Below are 16,255 nucleotides of genomic sequence, written 5' to 3'. Positions count from 1 at the left end.
TTTGTCGAAATTTTCGATGTTTGGGGGATAGATTTTATGGGTCCTTTTCCCTCATCTTTTGGTTTCCTATACATTCTACTTGGTGTAGACTATGTCTCTAAATGGGTGGAAGCCAAAGCCACCCGTACTAATGATTTTAGAGTGGTTGCAGAGTTCTTAAATTCTAATATCTTTGTCCGTTTTGGAATGCCAAGAGCTGTGGTTAGTGATAGAGGGACACATTTCTGCAACAAGACTATCACTGCTTTGTTCCGAAAATATGGCGTGCTCCATAAGGTATCTACACCATATCACCCGCAGGCAAACGGTTAAGGCGAAGTGTCAAACAGGGAAATCAAATCAATCTTGGAGAAGATGGTGCGCCCAGATAGGAAGGATTGGAGTTTAAACTTAGAAGATGCACTGTGGGCGTATCGCATCGCGTATAAGACGCCGATTGGGATGTCTCCGTATAGACTTGTCTTCGGTAAGGCTTGCCATCTCCCCGTGGAGTTTGAACACAAGGCGTTTTGGGCAGTGAAGCAGTGTAACATGGGATTAGACGAAGCAGGGGTCAAAAGGAAATTGCAGCTACAAGAGTTAGAGGAGATAAGAAATGAAGCGTATGAGAATGCCGCGATCTATAAGGAAAAGTGTAAAATCTTTCATGATCAGCAGGTTTCAAGAAAATCTTTTATAGTGGAGCAAAAAGTCCTCGTGTATCACTCAAAGCTTAAACTCTTTCCTGGTAAGTTACGTTCTCGTTGGATTGGTCCATTTATCGTTTCTAATGTGTTTCATTATGGTGCAGTGGAGATCCAAAGTTTAAAAACGAAGAAAAGGTTCGTGGTGAATGGCCATCGACTCAAACCTTATTATGAAGGGTTCGCGGTTGAAGAAGTAAAAGTTGTACACCTCCAAGATCCACTTTATCTTGCTTGATGGTTTTGGCCATGTCTAGTCAAAGACATTAAAGAAAGGCGCTACTTAGGAGGCAACCCAATACTATTTGTTTCAGTTTTCATGCATTTTTGAAGTTTTAGTTAAGTGTTAGTGTCAATTAATGGTTCGATGTTTGGTGGCAGGAAATTAATAGTTAGACGTGCCCACGCCAGGTGGTCACGCCTAAGGGGAAGAAATTTTCGATCAGGATCTGCGGACTCTACTGCAGTTGAGCGTGCCCACGCTAAAAAAAAAAAAAATTTTTCAAAAGACCTGTAACCCTACTCCTTCTTTCTTCTTCTTTCTTTTCTTTTTCTTTCTTCTTCTTCCTTCTTTTCTTTCTCTTCTTCTTTCCCCTCTTTTGCTTCGTCCGCCGCCACTCCTCACCGCACCTCACCCCACTGCCCGCTGCTCGCGCGCTCCACCAGCCAGCGCGCCATGTCACAACGCGCGACCAGCAGCCAATAGCAGCAGCAGGCGCGCGACCCCAGCGCCCAGGCGAGCTCCAACCGCGCATCCCCCGCACAGTCCTCCAGCTCCAACTTCACCTCGCGGTCATCACCAGCTCTCCCAAGATCGCACCGCCGCAGCTCTTCTTCCTCGACGCTGCGGATCTTCTCCATCGCACGCGGACCACCCGATCTGCACAGCCCACGCCGCGCGCCGCTGCCTGCCACAGCGGACAACCTCCGCACAGCTCATCCAGCTCGCAGGCCGCCATCGCGCGCGGACCACCAGCCGCAGCGACCATCAACAGCTTTCTGCGCCTCCTCTGCGCGCAGCTGCCTCTGCAGCCGGTGCTCCAATCCACCAGCAGCTGTCTTCGCGCGCAGCCTCAGCGCCAGTCCAGACCAGTGTGCCCTGCCTAGGTGAGATCAGCAGACCGCGCGCGCGAGTTTCAGCCGCGGGCGCGACCTTCACGCGTGGCTCCGTCCTTATGAGCGATCCCCAAGCCAGCTTTCGCGCTGCCCTCTGTGCATCAGCAGCCATCACCAGCCTTCTGCGCGCGACCCCAGCTCTTCTCCAGGCACCACCCAGGCGCGCAGCAGAGCTTTCTTCCTTTTCTGCTCAGTCCAGCCCAAGCGCGTGCCCATCACGTGCGGCGCTGCCTTCCTCCACCTATCTGCCACCCCTACTCTCTACTTCCCCCACTGCCTCGTCCACGCTCCGGTGATCTCTTTCTTTATCTTTCTGTCACTAAGTAACTGAGGCCAGATTACTAACTTTTATTAGCCGATGCCGGAATTTTACTTTCTTAGCTGAGGTCAGATTTTTGTTTTGCTTGCTGAGGACAGAAATTGTGTGTTATTTGGGGTGCTGCGATATATCTGTGGTTGATTGTGGTCTATGTGTGAAATTGTGTGCTCAATCAGAGATATTTGGGGAAGGTTCTTACTTTGGTTGCTTGTTTAACTAGTTTTTGGGGGAATTTTGCTCCGTTTGTCTAATTAAGTGAATTTTGGGTCGATTTGGTAGTGTTGAAAAGTATTTTGCTGATTCACAGGATTAATTAGCTTTTGGGGTAATTTTATTGTTTGGTTGTGCACTTGTCTGTGACTGGAAGCTGTGATTGGGACCCTTCACTGAATCAACTGCCTGTTGACCTCTTTTGTGCACATTTGCCTTGCCTCTGTCTTATCCAATAGACCAAATGACCAAACCAAAAACTAAAGGCAAGAACAAGCCATCCACCTCCACCCCTCAGCCTACGGTCCCCTTAGAGGGACCTGCCCCATCGACTGGGCCTGGAGGGCCTCGTACCCGCCTTGGACAGAATAGGGAGGTTCATATCTCCTCTCCCGTCCATTTTGACAGTAACTTGACCTTCACCCGGGCTGCCGACAAGGAGCGGTTTGCCTCGGCTTGCACAAGGAAGATAATTCCTTGTAAATACATCCATGGCCCTACACTTGATATGCTACACCTGAGGGATAAAGTCACGCAGCACTTGACTAATGTAGGTTGGACCCGCTATGCTTCTATCAATCTACCAGCTTTTACTGAAGTCACGTGGAAATTCTATGCTACTTTTGAATTTAATATTCCTGATGAATTCTCCGTTACCACCCCTGGAGTAGTGAGGTTTCGATTAATGGGTAGAGAGTTCACCCTATCTATAACTGAATTTAATTTGGCTCTTGGGTTCATTGACATTCCCTACTCCCAGAGTAAAGAATATATGCACAGTGCGTGCGAGTACACGGAGCCATTCTTCTCTCATTACCTTGATTATTGGAGTGATTTATCAGTTGATCGACACTGCTATGACCCCAGTCAGTCTAAGGTTTCTTATCTTAAGAGCGCCGCCTACCGGTATTTACATAGATTCATGGCCTATAGTTTCTCAGGTAGGAAGGATAGCTCGGGTACTCTGACCAAACCCGAGTTCTTTTTCGTTTGGTGCATGGTCACTCGGACTAATGTCAACTTGGGTAGCTGGTTTGCCCTCTGTCGCGCCCCATTTTTTTGATGAAATGAATAAATGGTTTGAAAAAATGTATTTGTGTGATTGGAAAATGAATTGTGATTTAAAAGAAAAATGGGTCTAAATGGGGGTTTGAAAATGCGACGATTTGACCCAAGAAAAATAGTTCAAAAAGGGTTTTTTATATGAAAAATGGAGTCGCCACTTGGTATAGAGTTAGGGTGTACCAAGTCACCCAAAAAAGTGAATTTTTAAGGAAAAAAGTAAGAAACCCTTTTGAACGACTCCTAGTCCACGCAAACAAAGAAAAAGGTTCGGGAGTCACATTTGACGAAGGGGAAGGCAAGGATAAAAATCCAAGGCACCCCTTCGACCTAGCCAAGGCTAGTTGCGTTGATTTAATCAAAGATTTTCTTATTTTAACCAAAGAATTTATTACATTTGGATGTACTACATGAATGCAAACCCTAGACCTAGGGGTATTGGGGGAAATTTCTCTTCAAAGGTGGAGTGGTGCCAATCACATTAATTGTGAAGCCCAATAACGATCTTTCGAAGAAGTCACGAATAATGCAAGTGGAATGCTTAAACAAGGAAAAGAAAATATGAGAGGTGTGCAAATAAAGGCAAAAGTGCTCGTGTGCAAGTAAAGGGATAAAAAGGTGCATGTGTGCAAATGAGACAAAAGTGAAAGTGGGCAAGTGAAGGGATAAAGGTGTACGTGTGCAAATGAGAGGAGAGATGTTCGTGTGCAAGTGAAGGGATAAAGGTGCATGTGTGCAAATGAGAGGAAAAGTGAAAGTGTAATGATAGAGTGGATTTAGAATGCATGAGCCTAGGGAATTCATGCATAATGGGTACGGGGAGACCTAAATCGTGACTCAATTTGCCCTTTGATAGAGAGGATACAAGCGTGCTAAGGCTTAGAAAAAGCCACACTCGTCTATATCCCATATTTAAGGGGACTCTCAAGCAAATGAACCCTATAACTAGCATGAAATGCAAAAATCCTAAAATGGAGGGAAAAGGGGTTCGAGGGGCATGCAAAATGATAAAACTAAAAAAAATGCATGACATGTAATGAGCATGCAAATATGTGCTAACGAGGGGAAATCCCTAAGGGTCTAGCGTTGGACTAGCCCATTCTATGAATTCCGACTAGCGTTGGACTAGCGGAAACGTACATTCATCCATCACATTCATTCATGGCTATGGAAAGCGATTAGACATGCGAATCACCTAAAACACATGGCACGTAACACTTAGCATGCTCGACTAAATGCAAAAATCCTAATAAAGCATTTAACATATAACACATTGGCATGAAACCATTACATTTGCTAACTAAAACAAAGGGGAAAGGGAAAATGGACCAAATTACTTGCTACGCCCTATCTATTACAAGCCAAGAGGTGTACACATACCCCATTAATAAAAATCAAAAGTAAATGAAATAAATGAAAGGAAATAAAGAGAGGCTAGGAAAGCAAGTAGACATGCAAATTTCAATTAGCACATTAGTCCACATAGGAGAGAAACAAAAGGCGTAAAAGAGATTATACCTCCCCGTTGGTAAGCAAATGAAGGAAAATGGCTTCAAAACAATAAAGGGGTCAAGGCATCAATTTAAAAGTAAAGTATAAGCAAAAACACCAAAATTCCCACAATTGCAACTCAAATGAAATCACGTAGTGCATCATTATCAAGAAAAGTGGAATGACCCATCCAAATCCCAAAAATAGTAACTACTTAAGACCCAAAAGTATCTTTAACCAATTACACAAGTCTCAATGAAACATTTTGGGAACTTTAAAAGGCCCATAAGCAAAGAAAAAGCCAAGCAATGGATCTAATTGCAACTATCCTAGGACCTAATTGCAAGAATTTAGGATCTAGTTGGGCCACAGTGCAACCAAAGGAGACTTGGGGGGTTAAAGTCCGATTTTGAAGAATTATTTCATGCATGCACGAAGATGATTTCTGCAATGGAGACTTTCAGCAATATAGTTTCTATGCTTGCTACTCATTTGGCAGAATTCACATTCACACAAACAACCTAAACATAAAACTTGTTTTTCCAATTCAGATTTCAAACACAAGGCTTTAAACTAGATAGCCAACCATCATCCAAACAAACAAAAAAAAAAAAAAAATTAGCAAGATTCAGTGCAAAAATGAAAATGCATTCGGCAAGGCTGAAAAATCTAGAAAAAACATAAGAACTGGTTCGGCTAATTGAGATGCATTTTCCAGTAAGTATATGAACATGATTCAGACACTTCAACCCCCAAACATGCACACCCAATACCCCTAATTCCTCTCAACCAGCACTCCAACCTTTCGAACATGCAAACTCAACTAGCAAAAATGGATGACCGAAACTTGTATGAGCTATTGCAGGAAAGAAAAAGAAGACAGCAAAGCATGAGGATGAACTACAGATTTTTGAACAAAACCATGAATAGGAGGAAATGAACATGGGAGCGACGGAAGAGTAACAAAGGTATGCAACTAACAGAACCTAAATCTAGTCAATTTTAACATGCATTGCTCCTTCCTTTTGCCAACCGAAGCAACAATATATAAAAAAAACGCAAGATGCATCGTTTGAAACAACCTCAGCAACCCAAGGAAAGAAAACTTTTGGCTTTGGGCAATCAAAAGGAAAAAAAAATTCCACGCTACTGTACTAAGTCAACTTCAATCTTGTTGCAGCAAATTTTTATGCACAAATCTTCAACCAAACAAAATCTAACCCATGTAGCCGTATTGCCAAATATTGTTTTCAACTCACAACATCAAATCCCCAGGATTTAAGCACAAGAGCTCAGACCAAAAAACATACAGAAACCTGGAAAAATTTTCTACACTTCACAGGTTAATTTGCAGCAAACATTTTTATCCAAATAGCCAAGTTCAGAACAAAATGGGACCATCATACAAACTCCAACAATGCTCAATCTCACTTACACGAATTGCACATGCAATCATAAGGAACGTGGAGACAATCAGACAATTGCTGGATGAAAAACGGCAAGCGGACACACAAAAATGGCGAAAACAACAAGGCAGTATTGTGGCATGCTCATTACGTGTTCAGGAGTAGATGAGGAAAAAGGGAATAATGGGATACCTGTCCACCGCTTTTGGGACTTGAAGCTTGGGTTCGACTCCGATGAAGAAATCAGAAGCTAGATGTTCACTCTTCCCCTTGCTCTTTCCTTTTCCGAACAGTTTCCTCCCTTGCTAATCCTAGTCCGCCGCCTCCTTTGCTTGTGAGACCCTCTGTCTTTTCCTTAGGTTTCCGGCTGGCTCTTTTCCTTCCTAGCCTCCGCAAACGTCAATCTCTCTCTGGTTTTCTCCAACAAATCTAACCCAAAGCTTTCTTCTTTTCTATTTTTCCTCAGCCGTCACCCTCTCTGTGGTCTCAGACTTCCGCCGCTTTTCTTTTCCTTTGCTCCCTCCCCCTGCTGTTTTCTTTTCCTCTCAGCCCAAAAACTCTTAGCTTCCTCGCTGCCGTTCTCTCCAAACCTCCTCTCTTGCGGCTGCTGCTTCTTGTTCTATTTATATGAAGCACTCCCAGGTTAAACCCTCATACGAAGGGTGCTGATGAGGGGTTGGTCCCTGCCTTCCATCCAGCCCTTCGATGGTTAGTGAGGCTGTCATTTGCACGCTGCAAAAATTTGCAGCGTGCATGCTGCGGCTCTTTTTTTTTTTTTTTTTTTTTAAATTAATTAAACAACAAAAATAATAATAATAAAACAATAATAATTAATGATGAAAACAACTTAATTAACATTAAAAATAAACTAAAAACAACAAAAATGCAATTTTCCATTTTTCCATTTTTCTCATTTTTCAACTTAATAAAATAAAATGCCAAAAAGCTGAATTTAAAAGAAATAAACATATTTTTGTGAACAAATTTTCCTTTTTTTCCTCTTTTTTTTTTTCATTTTTCCAATCCAACTAAAGCCTATTTTTTCAATTTTTCTTCTTTTTTTCCTATTTTTCTTTAATTTTCTCTTTTCTCCTTTTTTCCCTTTTCTTTTTTCATTTTTCCTTCGAGAAAGCATTGAATAAAAACAAAATAATTAAAACATATTTTTAATGTTTTCCTTTTCTTTTCCTAAAAACTCTATGCTAATTTTAAACTTAAAAGCTAAAACTAAAAACTAAAAGTAAATAAGAATAAATAGCAAATGAAATAGGTCAACTGAAAGGGCGAAAATAAATAAAGCTAAAATATCATAACAATTAATAGTGCAAAACACACAATAATGAACTAAAATGCAAGCAATCTAAAATGAAAATCATGAAATAGATGCTACATACAATTATTCAAAATTTGGTGTCTACAGTTTGCCCCTCTTTGTCTGAGTTTTGAAAAAAGTTGAGACAAAGAAATAGACACCAAATACTTACCTGTGTTATTGGGCTGCAAAAGATTCCAACGAACAGGAATTCTAACACGGGACTGACCCGAATATGAAAAATAACACGGGACTGACCCGAACAAGAATTGAAAACGGGACTGACCCGAACGAGAATTGAAAAACGGGACTGACCCGAACAGAATTTAAACGGGACTGGCCCGAACAGGAATTAAACGGGACTGACCCGAACAGAATTTAAACGGGACTGACCCGAACAGAATTTAAACGGGACTGACCCGAACAGAATTTAAACGGGACTGACCCGAACAGGAATTTAAACGGGACTGACCCGAACATGAATTTAAACGGGACTGACCCGAACAGAATTTAAGCGGGACTGACCCGAACAGAATTTAAGCGGGACAGAATTTAAACGGGACTGACCCGAACAGGAATTAAACGGGACTGACCCGAAGAGAATTTAAAATTATGAATTGAAGTGAGATGGAGTCTTAGTGGGATTGACCCATGTTTACTGGTGATGTAAATGAAAGAAGTGAAATGAAATGTTAATGGGACTGACCCATGTTTGTTGGTGATGCAAATGAAATGCTCACTGGCGGGACTAACCTCACGCTCCAGTGGCTGTGAAAACGGAATGCTCACTAGTGGGACAAACCCAACGGCTAGTGGCGAATGCAAATGAAAGGCACACTAGTGGGACAAACCCAACGGCTAATGGCGATGAAAATAAAAGGCACACTAGTGGGACACACCCAACGGCTAGTGGCAATGAAAATGAAGACTCACCAGTGGGACAAACCCAACGGCTAGTGGCAATGAAAATGAAAGGCTCACCAGTGGGACAAACCCAACGGCTGGTGGCAAATGCAATTAAGAGTCACACTAGTGGGACAAACCCAACGGCTAGTGGTGACGAAAATGAAAGGCTCACCAGTGGGACACACCCAACGGCTGGTGGCAATGAAAATAAAAGGCTCACCAGTGGGACAAACCCAACGGCTGGTGGCAAATGCAATTAAGAGTCACACTAGTGGGACAAACCCAACGGCTAGTGGTGACGAAAATGAAAGGCTCACCAGTGGGACACACCCAACGGCTGGTGGCAATGAAAATAAAAGGCTCACCAGTGGGACAAACCCAACGGCTGGTGGCAAATGCAATTAAAAGGCACACTAGTGGGACAAACCCAACGGCTAGCGGCGATGAAGATGAAAGGCTCACCAGTGGGACAAACCCAACGGCTGGTGGTAAATGCAGAATGAAATGCTTACTGGCGGGACAAACCCAGCTCCAATGGCAATGTAAATGAAATGCTTTGACAATCAGACAGTGGGATTAAACTTGAGCCTGTCGTGATGAAATTTGATTTGATTTTTTGATTGATGATTTTCTTTTCTTTTTGCTTTTCTTTTTGACTTTTGAGAATCTTTCCAAAGAATTAATTTGCCCCAGTATGTTGAATTTTTGCAATTTTGAATCCAAAGTTGACTTTGTATCGCCATGCTGTTGCATCTTTTGACCAAGTTTGCTTGCAACATTTTCGATCTGCCTTTGTTCACCGGAGGACTCTTTCCGACATCGATTCCAGTGCGAAGTGTGAATACTTTCATCTGTGCCTGTAATTTTCTGCAAAGGAGAAAAAACAAAGAAATTGCCACCATCATTTGATTCGTTTTGCTCTTTAGAATCGTGTAAACATGAGTCTTTGGATGCCTTCGTCAACCTTTGCTGTGGCATCTGATTGAGTTGGATTTCTCACCATAAGGCTTTTCCAATTTTCAAACTGACCAGGTATGTGTTTTGCCATATTGTGAAGTCTGTGTAGCTGGCTTGGCTGGATTTCAACTGTTCCCAAAGGATGACTGAACCCAAGTATACTTTTTGCAATAAACCACGGGGATTGTCATTCACCACAATTTAATGATAAAAAATGAGGTATGCAAGAAAATTCATATGTCAGGTAAAAATGAATATGCACAAGAATGCACACCTAACAGTTGTACTTAAATTCTACAAAAATGCCATGAATGCAAGTAATTTGGAAAAAAAAATGAGCTTCCTAAGAATGTATTTACAAAAGAATATTTTTACAAAATGACACAGCTTTTGGCCAACAGATGTCATATTCAAATCTCTGGATATCTTAGCTCCGGAATTCAATGTTGCCAGAGGTATGACAAAAATGAGGAGAAATCTAAATGGACCAAACCACCAGTTGTTCCTCTTTGTGCTTTCTCATTGCAGAAACCTACCTTAGCGCCCATTCGGGTTTTCATCAAGGTTGCCCCCCACCCTTTTTGTTGGTTTTTTCTTTCTTTTTCTTTTCCTTTTTTCTTTTCTTCTTTCTTTTTCCCTTTCTCTTGAGGTGCCCTTGTGGTTTTCACCTAAGGAAACAATGGAAGAGTTCAACCATAGTCGACTCAGGAATGTAAGTTGAAGATTGCTGGCATCAGTAAAATGCGGTTCCCTTATAAACTTAAACGAAGGCATTATGGACATCACCTGCCAGTTGATTAGCAAAATCCCTAATAGAAATGCAGCAAGTGACGAAAGCCAGGACTTTGGGCTTTTGTAATGAGGTCAGGTGGGGTATTTTTTCAAGAAAAGTTGAGGCTTGAAAACAAATTCTGATGAGAGAGGTGCGAAATAACCTGAGATTGCATCATTTTGAAATTATCTCTAATTTTGAACGAAATCGAGGAAATTTGCCCCAGTTTGATTGGATTTTCTCTTTCTTTGCATTTTCTTCATTGCATTTTTCTCACTTTTTGCATTTTCCTTCAAAAACTAAATTTGCCCCAGTGTGGGGTTCTTTCTTTTTCCCATATCTCTTTCAAAGATAAATTTGCCCCAGTGTGGGGTTTGCAATTCTCAGGAGTTGCCAAACGAAAATTATTGTTCTGATAGTTCAAAGGGGATGACTAAGGATGAAATGTTTTGATTGGAAAGGAAGATGGCCTGACTTTTGCCTCGTCTCTTGCATGATTTCCTAAAAGAAATTTGCATAATCAAATAAAGAACATCTTACACATGTCCGAGTTGATAGGTTGAGGGAATGTCTGTCCTTCCATCTCTCCTTTGAACACCCAATAAGGTTTGCCGATTTGAAGCAAATTTGCCTTTGACTTCATCTTTCATCACTTTAGCACTTTGTTTCCTTCTTCAGAAGATCGGTGGCGGATCCTTTTGTTGTGAACATAGGCCATGCGTTTTGACAACGTTGGTCATGGCACATAGCATTATCAATCAGAATCAATCGTTAATGATACTGCTTTGACCAATCAACTTTCAACCTGGCTGGAAAGGGATTTTCTCAAATGAAGGGATTTATCAATGAAGGAATTTCCAAATGAAAGGATTTTTCAATGAAGGGAAATGAAGGCTTTTTCAAAGAAGAGATCTCTTAATGAAGGCCTTTTCAAAGCAGGGATTTCTCCATGAAGGGTTTTCTCAATGAAGGCTTTCTCAAAGAAGGGTTTTTTCAATGTATGGTCTCAAAGAAAGAATTTCTCAATGCAGGGATTTTTCAATGAAGGCTTCATCGGATTCCAGAACAGTGATATTCAAAGGGTCAAATAATTTTATTTTGGCCATCGAAAGAATTTAGAATGAAATTGAACCAATAAACAATCAATATAAACAAAATGGTATTAACAAAATAATGAAAAGATGTGACTATGCATGCTATCGAAAGAAAACAACATAGGAGCTTGATAATGCAAAAATGCTTTAGTCAAAACTTAATTAAACATGATAAAACTATTTACTCAAAAGCAAACGGTGACGAGTTTCATGAAGTTTAACAAATAACAATCCCCGGATTCATCCCAAATTCCCTTTGCGAGAGAAGATACTTGGCAATCCAATTGTGCAAGGTTTCTTCAAGATTTTCAAATGTTTTCATTGGAAGTGGATGCCTCAAAGGTGTCCTTATGTTCAGGAAAAGGATTTGTATTTATGCTCGGTCCTTGTCCACCTTTCTTTTTTAGCACTATTTCACCTGCCTCGATCATGTCTTGGACTCTGTGCTTAAGTGCTCTACAGTCAGTAGTTGGGTGGCCGGGTGCTCCCGAATGATAGGCACAAGTGTACTGCGAATCGTAGTTGGCAGGGACGCCATGAGGGTGAGATGGAGGGGGAATTACGCTGATTTTACCGGCAGCTTTTAATTGTTCGTACAATTGGTCCAAGGGCCTGCCAAGATTGGTAAAGGTACGATAATGGTTTTGTTTTTGGGGTTCAACGGGTCGGGGGTAATTATAGGTGGGCCTATTTGGTGGAGGGAATTGTTGATTATAGGGAGGTCGGGGTCGAACTTGGTGGAAGTTAGGTTGAGATATTTGAAAAGGGGCCATAGGAGAGTTGTTGTAGTTAGGCCGAGGTCGAGGATGAATGGTATTGGTGTGATAAACAGGATGAGGGCTTGAATAGTAAGGGTTTGAGTAGGTAGGGTATTGTCGAGATCTGGGTCTTGGAATAGGGCTTCGATTCCAGACAAAAGCAGTTTCCCCCTCTTGCCTTTTGGATTGTTGCTTCTTCCCATTACTACATTGGCTTTGCAGAGCATCCAACTGCGATTTGAGGGCAGACACATTAACAATCTTTCCAGCCTTTACGAAATCATCAAATTCCTCAAGTTTATTAACAATTGCGGCAAATGAGCATCCAGTCATGCGGAAAATTTCTTCAAAGTACGGCGGATCATGTGCCTTAATGAAAGTTCGTATGATTTCGTCCTCCGTCATTGGTGGCTCGACTTTGGCAGCTATTTTCCTCCACCTCTTAGCATAAGTCTTGTGATCCTCGGAGGGTTTTCTCTTTGTTCCTTCCAGTGTGGTCCGTGTTGGTGCCAACTCGCAATTATACTCGTATTGTCTTACAAATGCATTGGACAGATCCAACCAAGTCTTTATCTCTTCGGGTTTCAGCTTGGAATACCAGTCGAGCGCATCCCCCTCCAGACTTTCTGGGAATAGCCTCAAAGGCAGATTTTCATCATCTGTTGGCCTACCCAACTTGTTGGCGAACAATCGGAGGTGCGTCTTGGGATTGCCCGTGCCATCGTATTTATTGAACTTCGGAGTTTTGAACCCCTCAGGCAACTGCACATTCGGGAAAAGGCAAAGTTCATCATAGTCCAGCACTCCTTGTTTGTTCAAACCCTGATTCCTCCTCATAAACTCATGAAAACGGTCAAGGCGTTTGAGCAGCTTTATATCAACGGGAGCGGAAGATTCCCCCATTTCTGGCTTGGTTTGAACGATATTGTCAGGTAGGAATGGCTCAGCAGCAGAGTGATAGAAAGTATGTAGCTCTGGTGGTATGTTTGAAGTAAGTTGGGGTTGTGGACCTTGCATGTAAGCGGGGAAAAATGAAGGATCAGGAGGGTAAGTGTATGGCAAATGTATGATGGGGTATGTGAAAATTCCTTCGGTTGGAATAGGGAAAGATGGAGCAACAGTGGCTTGAGTCGGAGGGATGACAAATGGTTCAGATTCCGATTGTTTGATGGGCGCCAGTTCGGGCTGCACTCCGCTACTAACGAGCTCGTCGATTAACTTCTTTTGCGCTGCCATTTCAGATGCTATTTCACCAAACTTAGTAAGCATCTCAGTCAACTGAACCCCCAAACTCGCAGTCTCGGGTTGAGCGGTAGTAGCAGACCTATCTGATTGTTCCGGTTGTGAACTCATGTTTACACGACTCCTCTGAGCTTGACTACGGGATCGTGTTATGATGGGGCTTCGACGAGAAGCTATGTTTAAATATTACCTGAGAATTTTTGAAAGATTACCTTTAGATTTAACCCTCGCTTAGTTATTACAATAAAAATAAAGAAAAGAAAGAGAAAAAGGCAAGAGTTAGTAGATATCCAAGAAATTCGGATGCATGTCCTATGGGGGAACCCTTTTTGTGCCAAGGGTAGGCCTAGCATGAAAATGCAATCCACTAGAGTAGGCACTATACAATACCTGATGGATCTGATCAACTCCTTGAGTGAAAAACAATTTTGAAAAATTCGATCAATTGGAATGGCAAGAGTCATTTGTTAAAAATGAGGTCAACGTTCGAAAGGATTGATCACTTTTGATCGATACAAGATTTTGCAAAAACGCACGTGTTTGACCTTGACGAACTTCCTATCGAAGAGATTGGAATTTGCTGACAAATTTTCTCAATGAAGCGCGGATCAAAATTCCAACTGATCAAATAGCTGGATGCAATGGATGTTTTTCTCAAAATTGATTAGGTTTCTCAATTCGAAATCCGACATTGAAACCCTAATTGGTCAAATGAAATTGACAATTTATTAAAAATCGACCGGACTACCCTAAAAAGCGAAACGGGTCAAATGAATTGAGTGAAATTTAAAACTTACTCAAAATTGACCGAATCATCCTAAAAAAGGAACTTGATCGGATGAACTGACAGAAATTGAGAATTTTATTCAAAATTGACCGGATCGTCCTAAAAAAAGAACTTGGTCAAATGAATTGAATGAAATTGAGAATTTATTCAAAATTGACCAGATCGCCCTAAAAGGGTAAATTGATCAAATGAATGAAATTGAATTAGTGATTTATTCAAAAATTGGCCGAATGACCCTAAAAAGGGTAAATTGGTTAAATGAATTGACGATTTATTCAAAATCGACCAGGTGACCCTAAAAAGGGTAAATTGGTCAAATGACCCTAAAAAGGGTAAATTGGTCAAATGAATTGATGATTTATTCAAAAATTGACCGAATGACCCTAAAAAGGGTAAATTGGTCAGATAAATTGAATGAAATTGATTTATTCAAAAATTGATTGAATAACCCTAGAAAGGGTAAATTGGTCAGAAGAATTGAATGAAATTGATTTATTCAAAAATTGATCGAATCACCCTAAAAAAGGGTAGATTGGACAAATGGACTAAATGAAAACTTGATTTATTCAAAATTGGTTCGATTGCCCTACCAATGGGTGAATTAGCCAAATGAATGAAATGGAGATTGATAACTTATGCAAAAATCGATCAAATCACCCTAAAAGGGTAAATTGGTCCAATGAATTGATGACTTATCCAAAGATCGGCTGGATGACCCTAAAAAGGGTAAATTGGTCAAATGAATGAATGATTTTTCAAAAATTGACCGGATGACCCTAAAAAGGGTAAATTGGTCAAATGAATGAATTGGTCAAATGATGAATGAATTGACAAAATGGATTGGATAAAATGGATGATTTATTCAAAAATCGACCGAATCGCCTTCAAAAAGGGTAAAATGGTCAAATGCATTTATTCAAAATTGAATGGATAACCCTAAGAATGAATTAAACTAATCAAATGAATTGAATGAAGTCAATTGATCAAACAGATCGAGTGAAATGATGATTTGACCAACTCGCCCTAAAACTAGGCAAATCGGTCCAATGGATCGAATGATTGATTCAAAATTGACTAGATCACCCTAAAAAGGGTAAACTAGTCAAATGAAATCGGATGACTTATTCAAAATTGATTGAATTGACCTAAGAAATGAGTAAATTGGTCCAATGAATAAAATGGAGATTGATGATTTATGCAAAAATCGACCAAATCACCCTAAAAGGGTAAATTGGTCAAATGAAATGAAATGAAGATGATTCATTCCAAAATCGACCCAATGACCCTAGAAGGGTAAATTGGTCAAACGAAATGAATGAAATTGATTTATTCAAAAAAAAATTGACCAAACGACCCTAAAAAGGGTAAATTGGTCAAATGAATTAACGATTTATCGAATGAATCGGCAAAATGGATTGGTTGAATTGTCCGGCCATTGGTTATTTCAAAATTATTGAAGTGCATTAGTCTATGACCTTCTAAAAATCAAATTTTGGCCTCAATTTATTTATCGTCTCAAGGAGGAATCATTTGTGAATTTCTTCAAATTAATGTCCTTCACGCAAGGGATTTTTACCAATTTTTGATAAAATGGCCAAAAAGTGATTATTAGATGCTCATATTCCAAAGATCACCCTATGAAAATGATCGGATCCTACCTTACCTTGTGCACTACCCCTTTGGATGGTACAAAATGTAAACGTGCAAGTCTCACTGGATTAAGTATCCGAGACGCAAGGTGGTTTATTCCTAACACGGGATCCCCTAAGTGGCATTCCCTTTCTAGGGTTGATGCATGATGCCATTTATTAAAGCAATGTAACTATGTGACAAGTATGACCTAAAGGACATAAATAATGCATCGGGGGAAAAAGGTCTAAAATGAAATGTATTTATTGAAAATCAAGTGTAATAACTAAAATTTAAACATGTGAGTTATCTAGTGGGTGAGTCACTAAAAGAGCACCAAAGAGTCCTCTTATTGCTAAGGCACATGAATGCAAGCCAAGAAAATAAAAGAATAGTTAGTGCAATTGATAGTACACATAACACATTGGGAGCAAATAAAAAAAAGAAATACAATAAAAGCAAATAAAAGGGGTGGAACCCCTTCCCTCGTGCCTAAAGTGCTTAAAAGAGG

At 40.7% G+C, this 16,255-nt stretch overlaps 1 protein-coding gene across 1 annotated transcript; it reads left to right on the top strand.

Moving 5' to 3' along the window:
- Positions 1-354: 354 nt before the first annotated feature.
- LOC140013560 (uncharacterized) lies at positions 355-921 on the top strand. The gene is made up of 2 exons (XM_072062878.1): positions 355-727; positions 791-921. Exons 1-2 carry the CDS (start codon positions 355-357, stop codon positions 919-921), a joined length of 504 nt encoding a protein of 167 aa, XP_071918979.1.
- Positions 922-16,255: the final 15,334 nt, after the last annotated feature.

Source organism: Coffea arabica, chromosome 8c (assembly GCF_036785885.1).
Source record: "Coffea arabica cultivar ET-39 chromosome 8c, Coffea Arabica ET-39 HiFi, whole genome shotgun sequence".
NCBI lineage: Eukaryota > Viridiplantae > Streptophyta > Magnoliopsida > Gentianales > Rubiaceae > Coffea > Coffea arabica.
The sequence above is the reverse complement of the archived record's forward strand: the minus strand, read 5'-3'. Positions and strand labels throughout refer to the sequence as shown.

Coding starts and splice junctions, on each gene's coding strand:
- LOC140013560 (XM_072062878.1), top strand. CDS start 355: ATGGTGCGCCCAGATAGGAAGGATTGGAGTTTAAACTTAGAAGATGCA. Junction 728..790: donor AAAGCTTAAACTCTTTCCTG/GTAAGTTACGTT, acceptor ATTATGGTGCAG/TGGAGATCCAAAGTTTAAAA.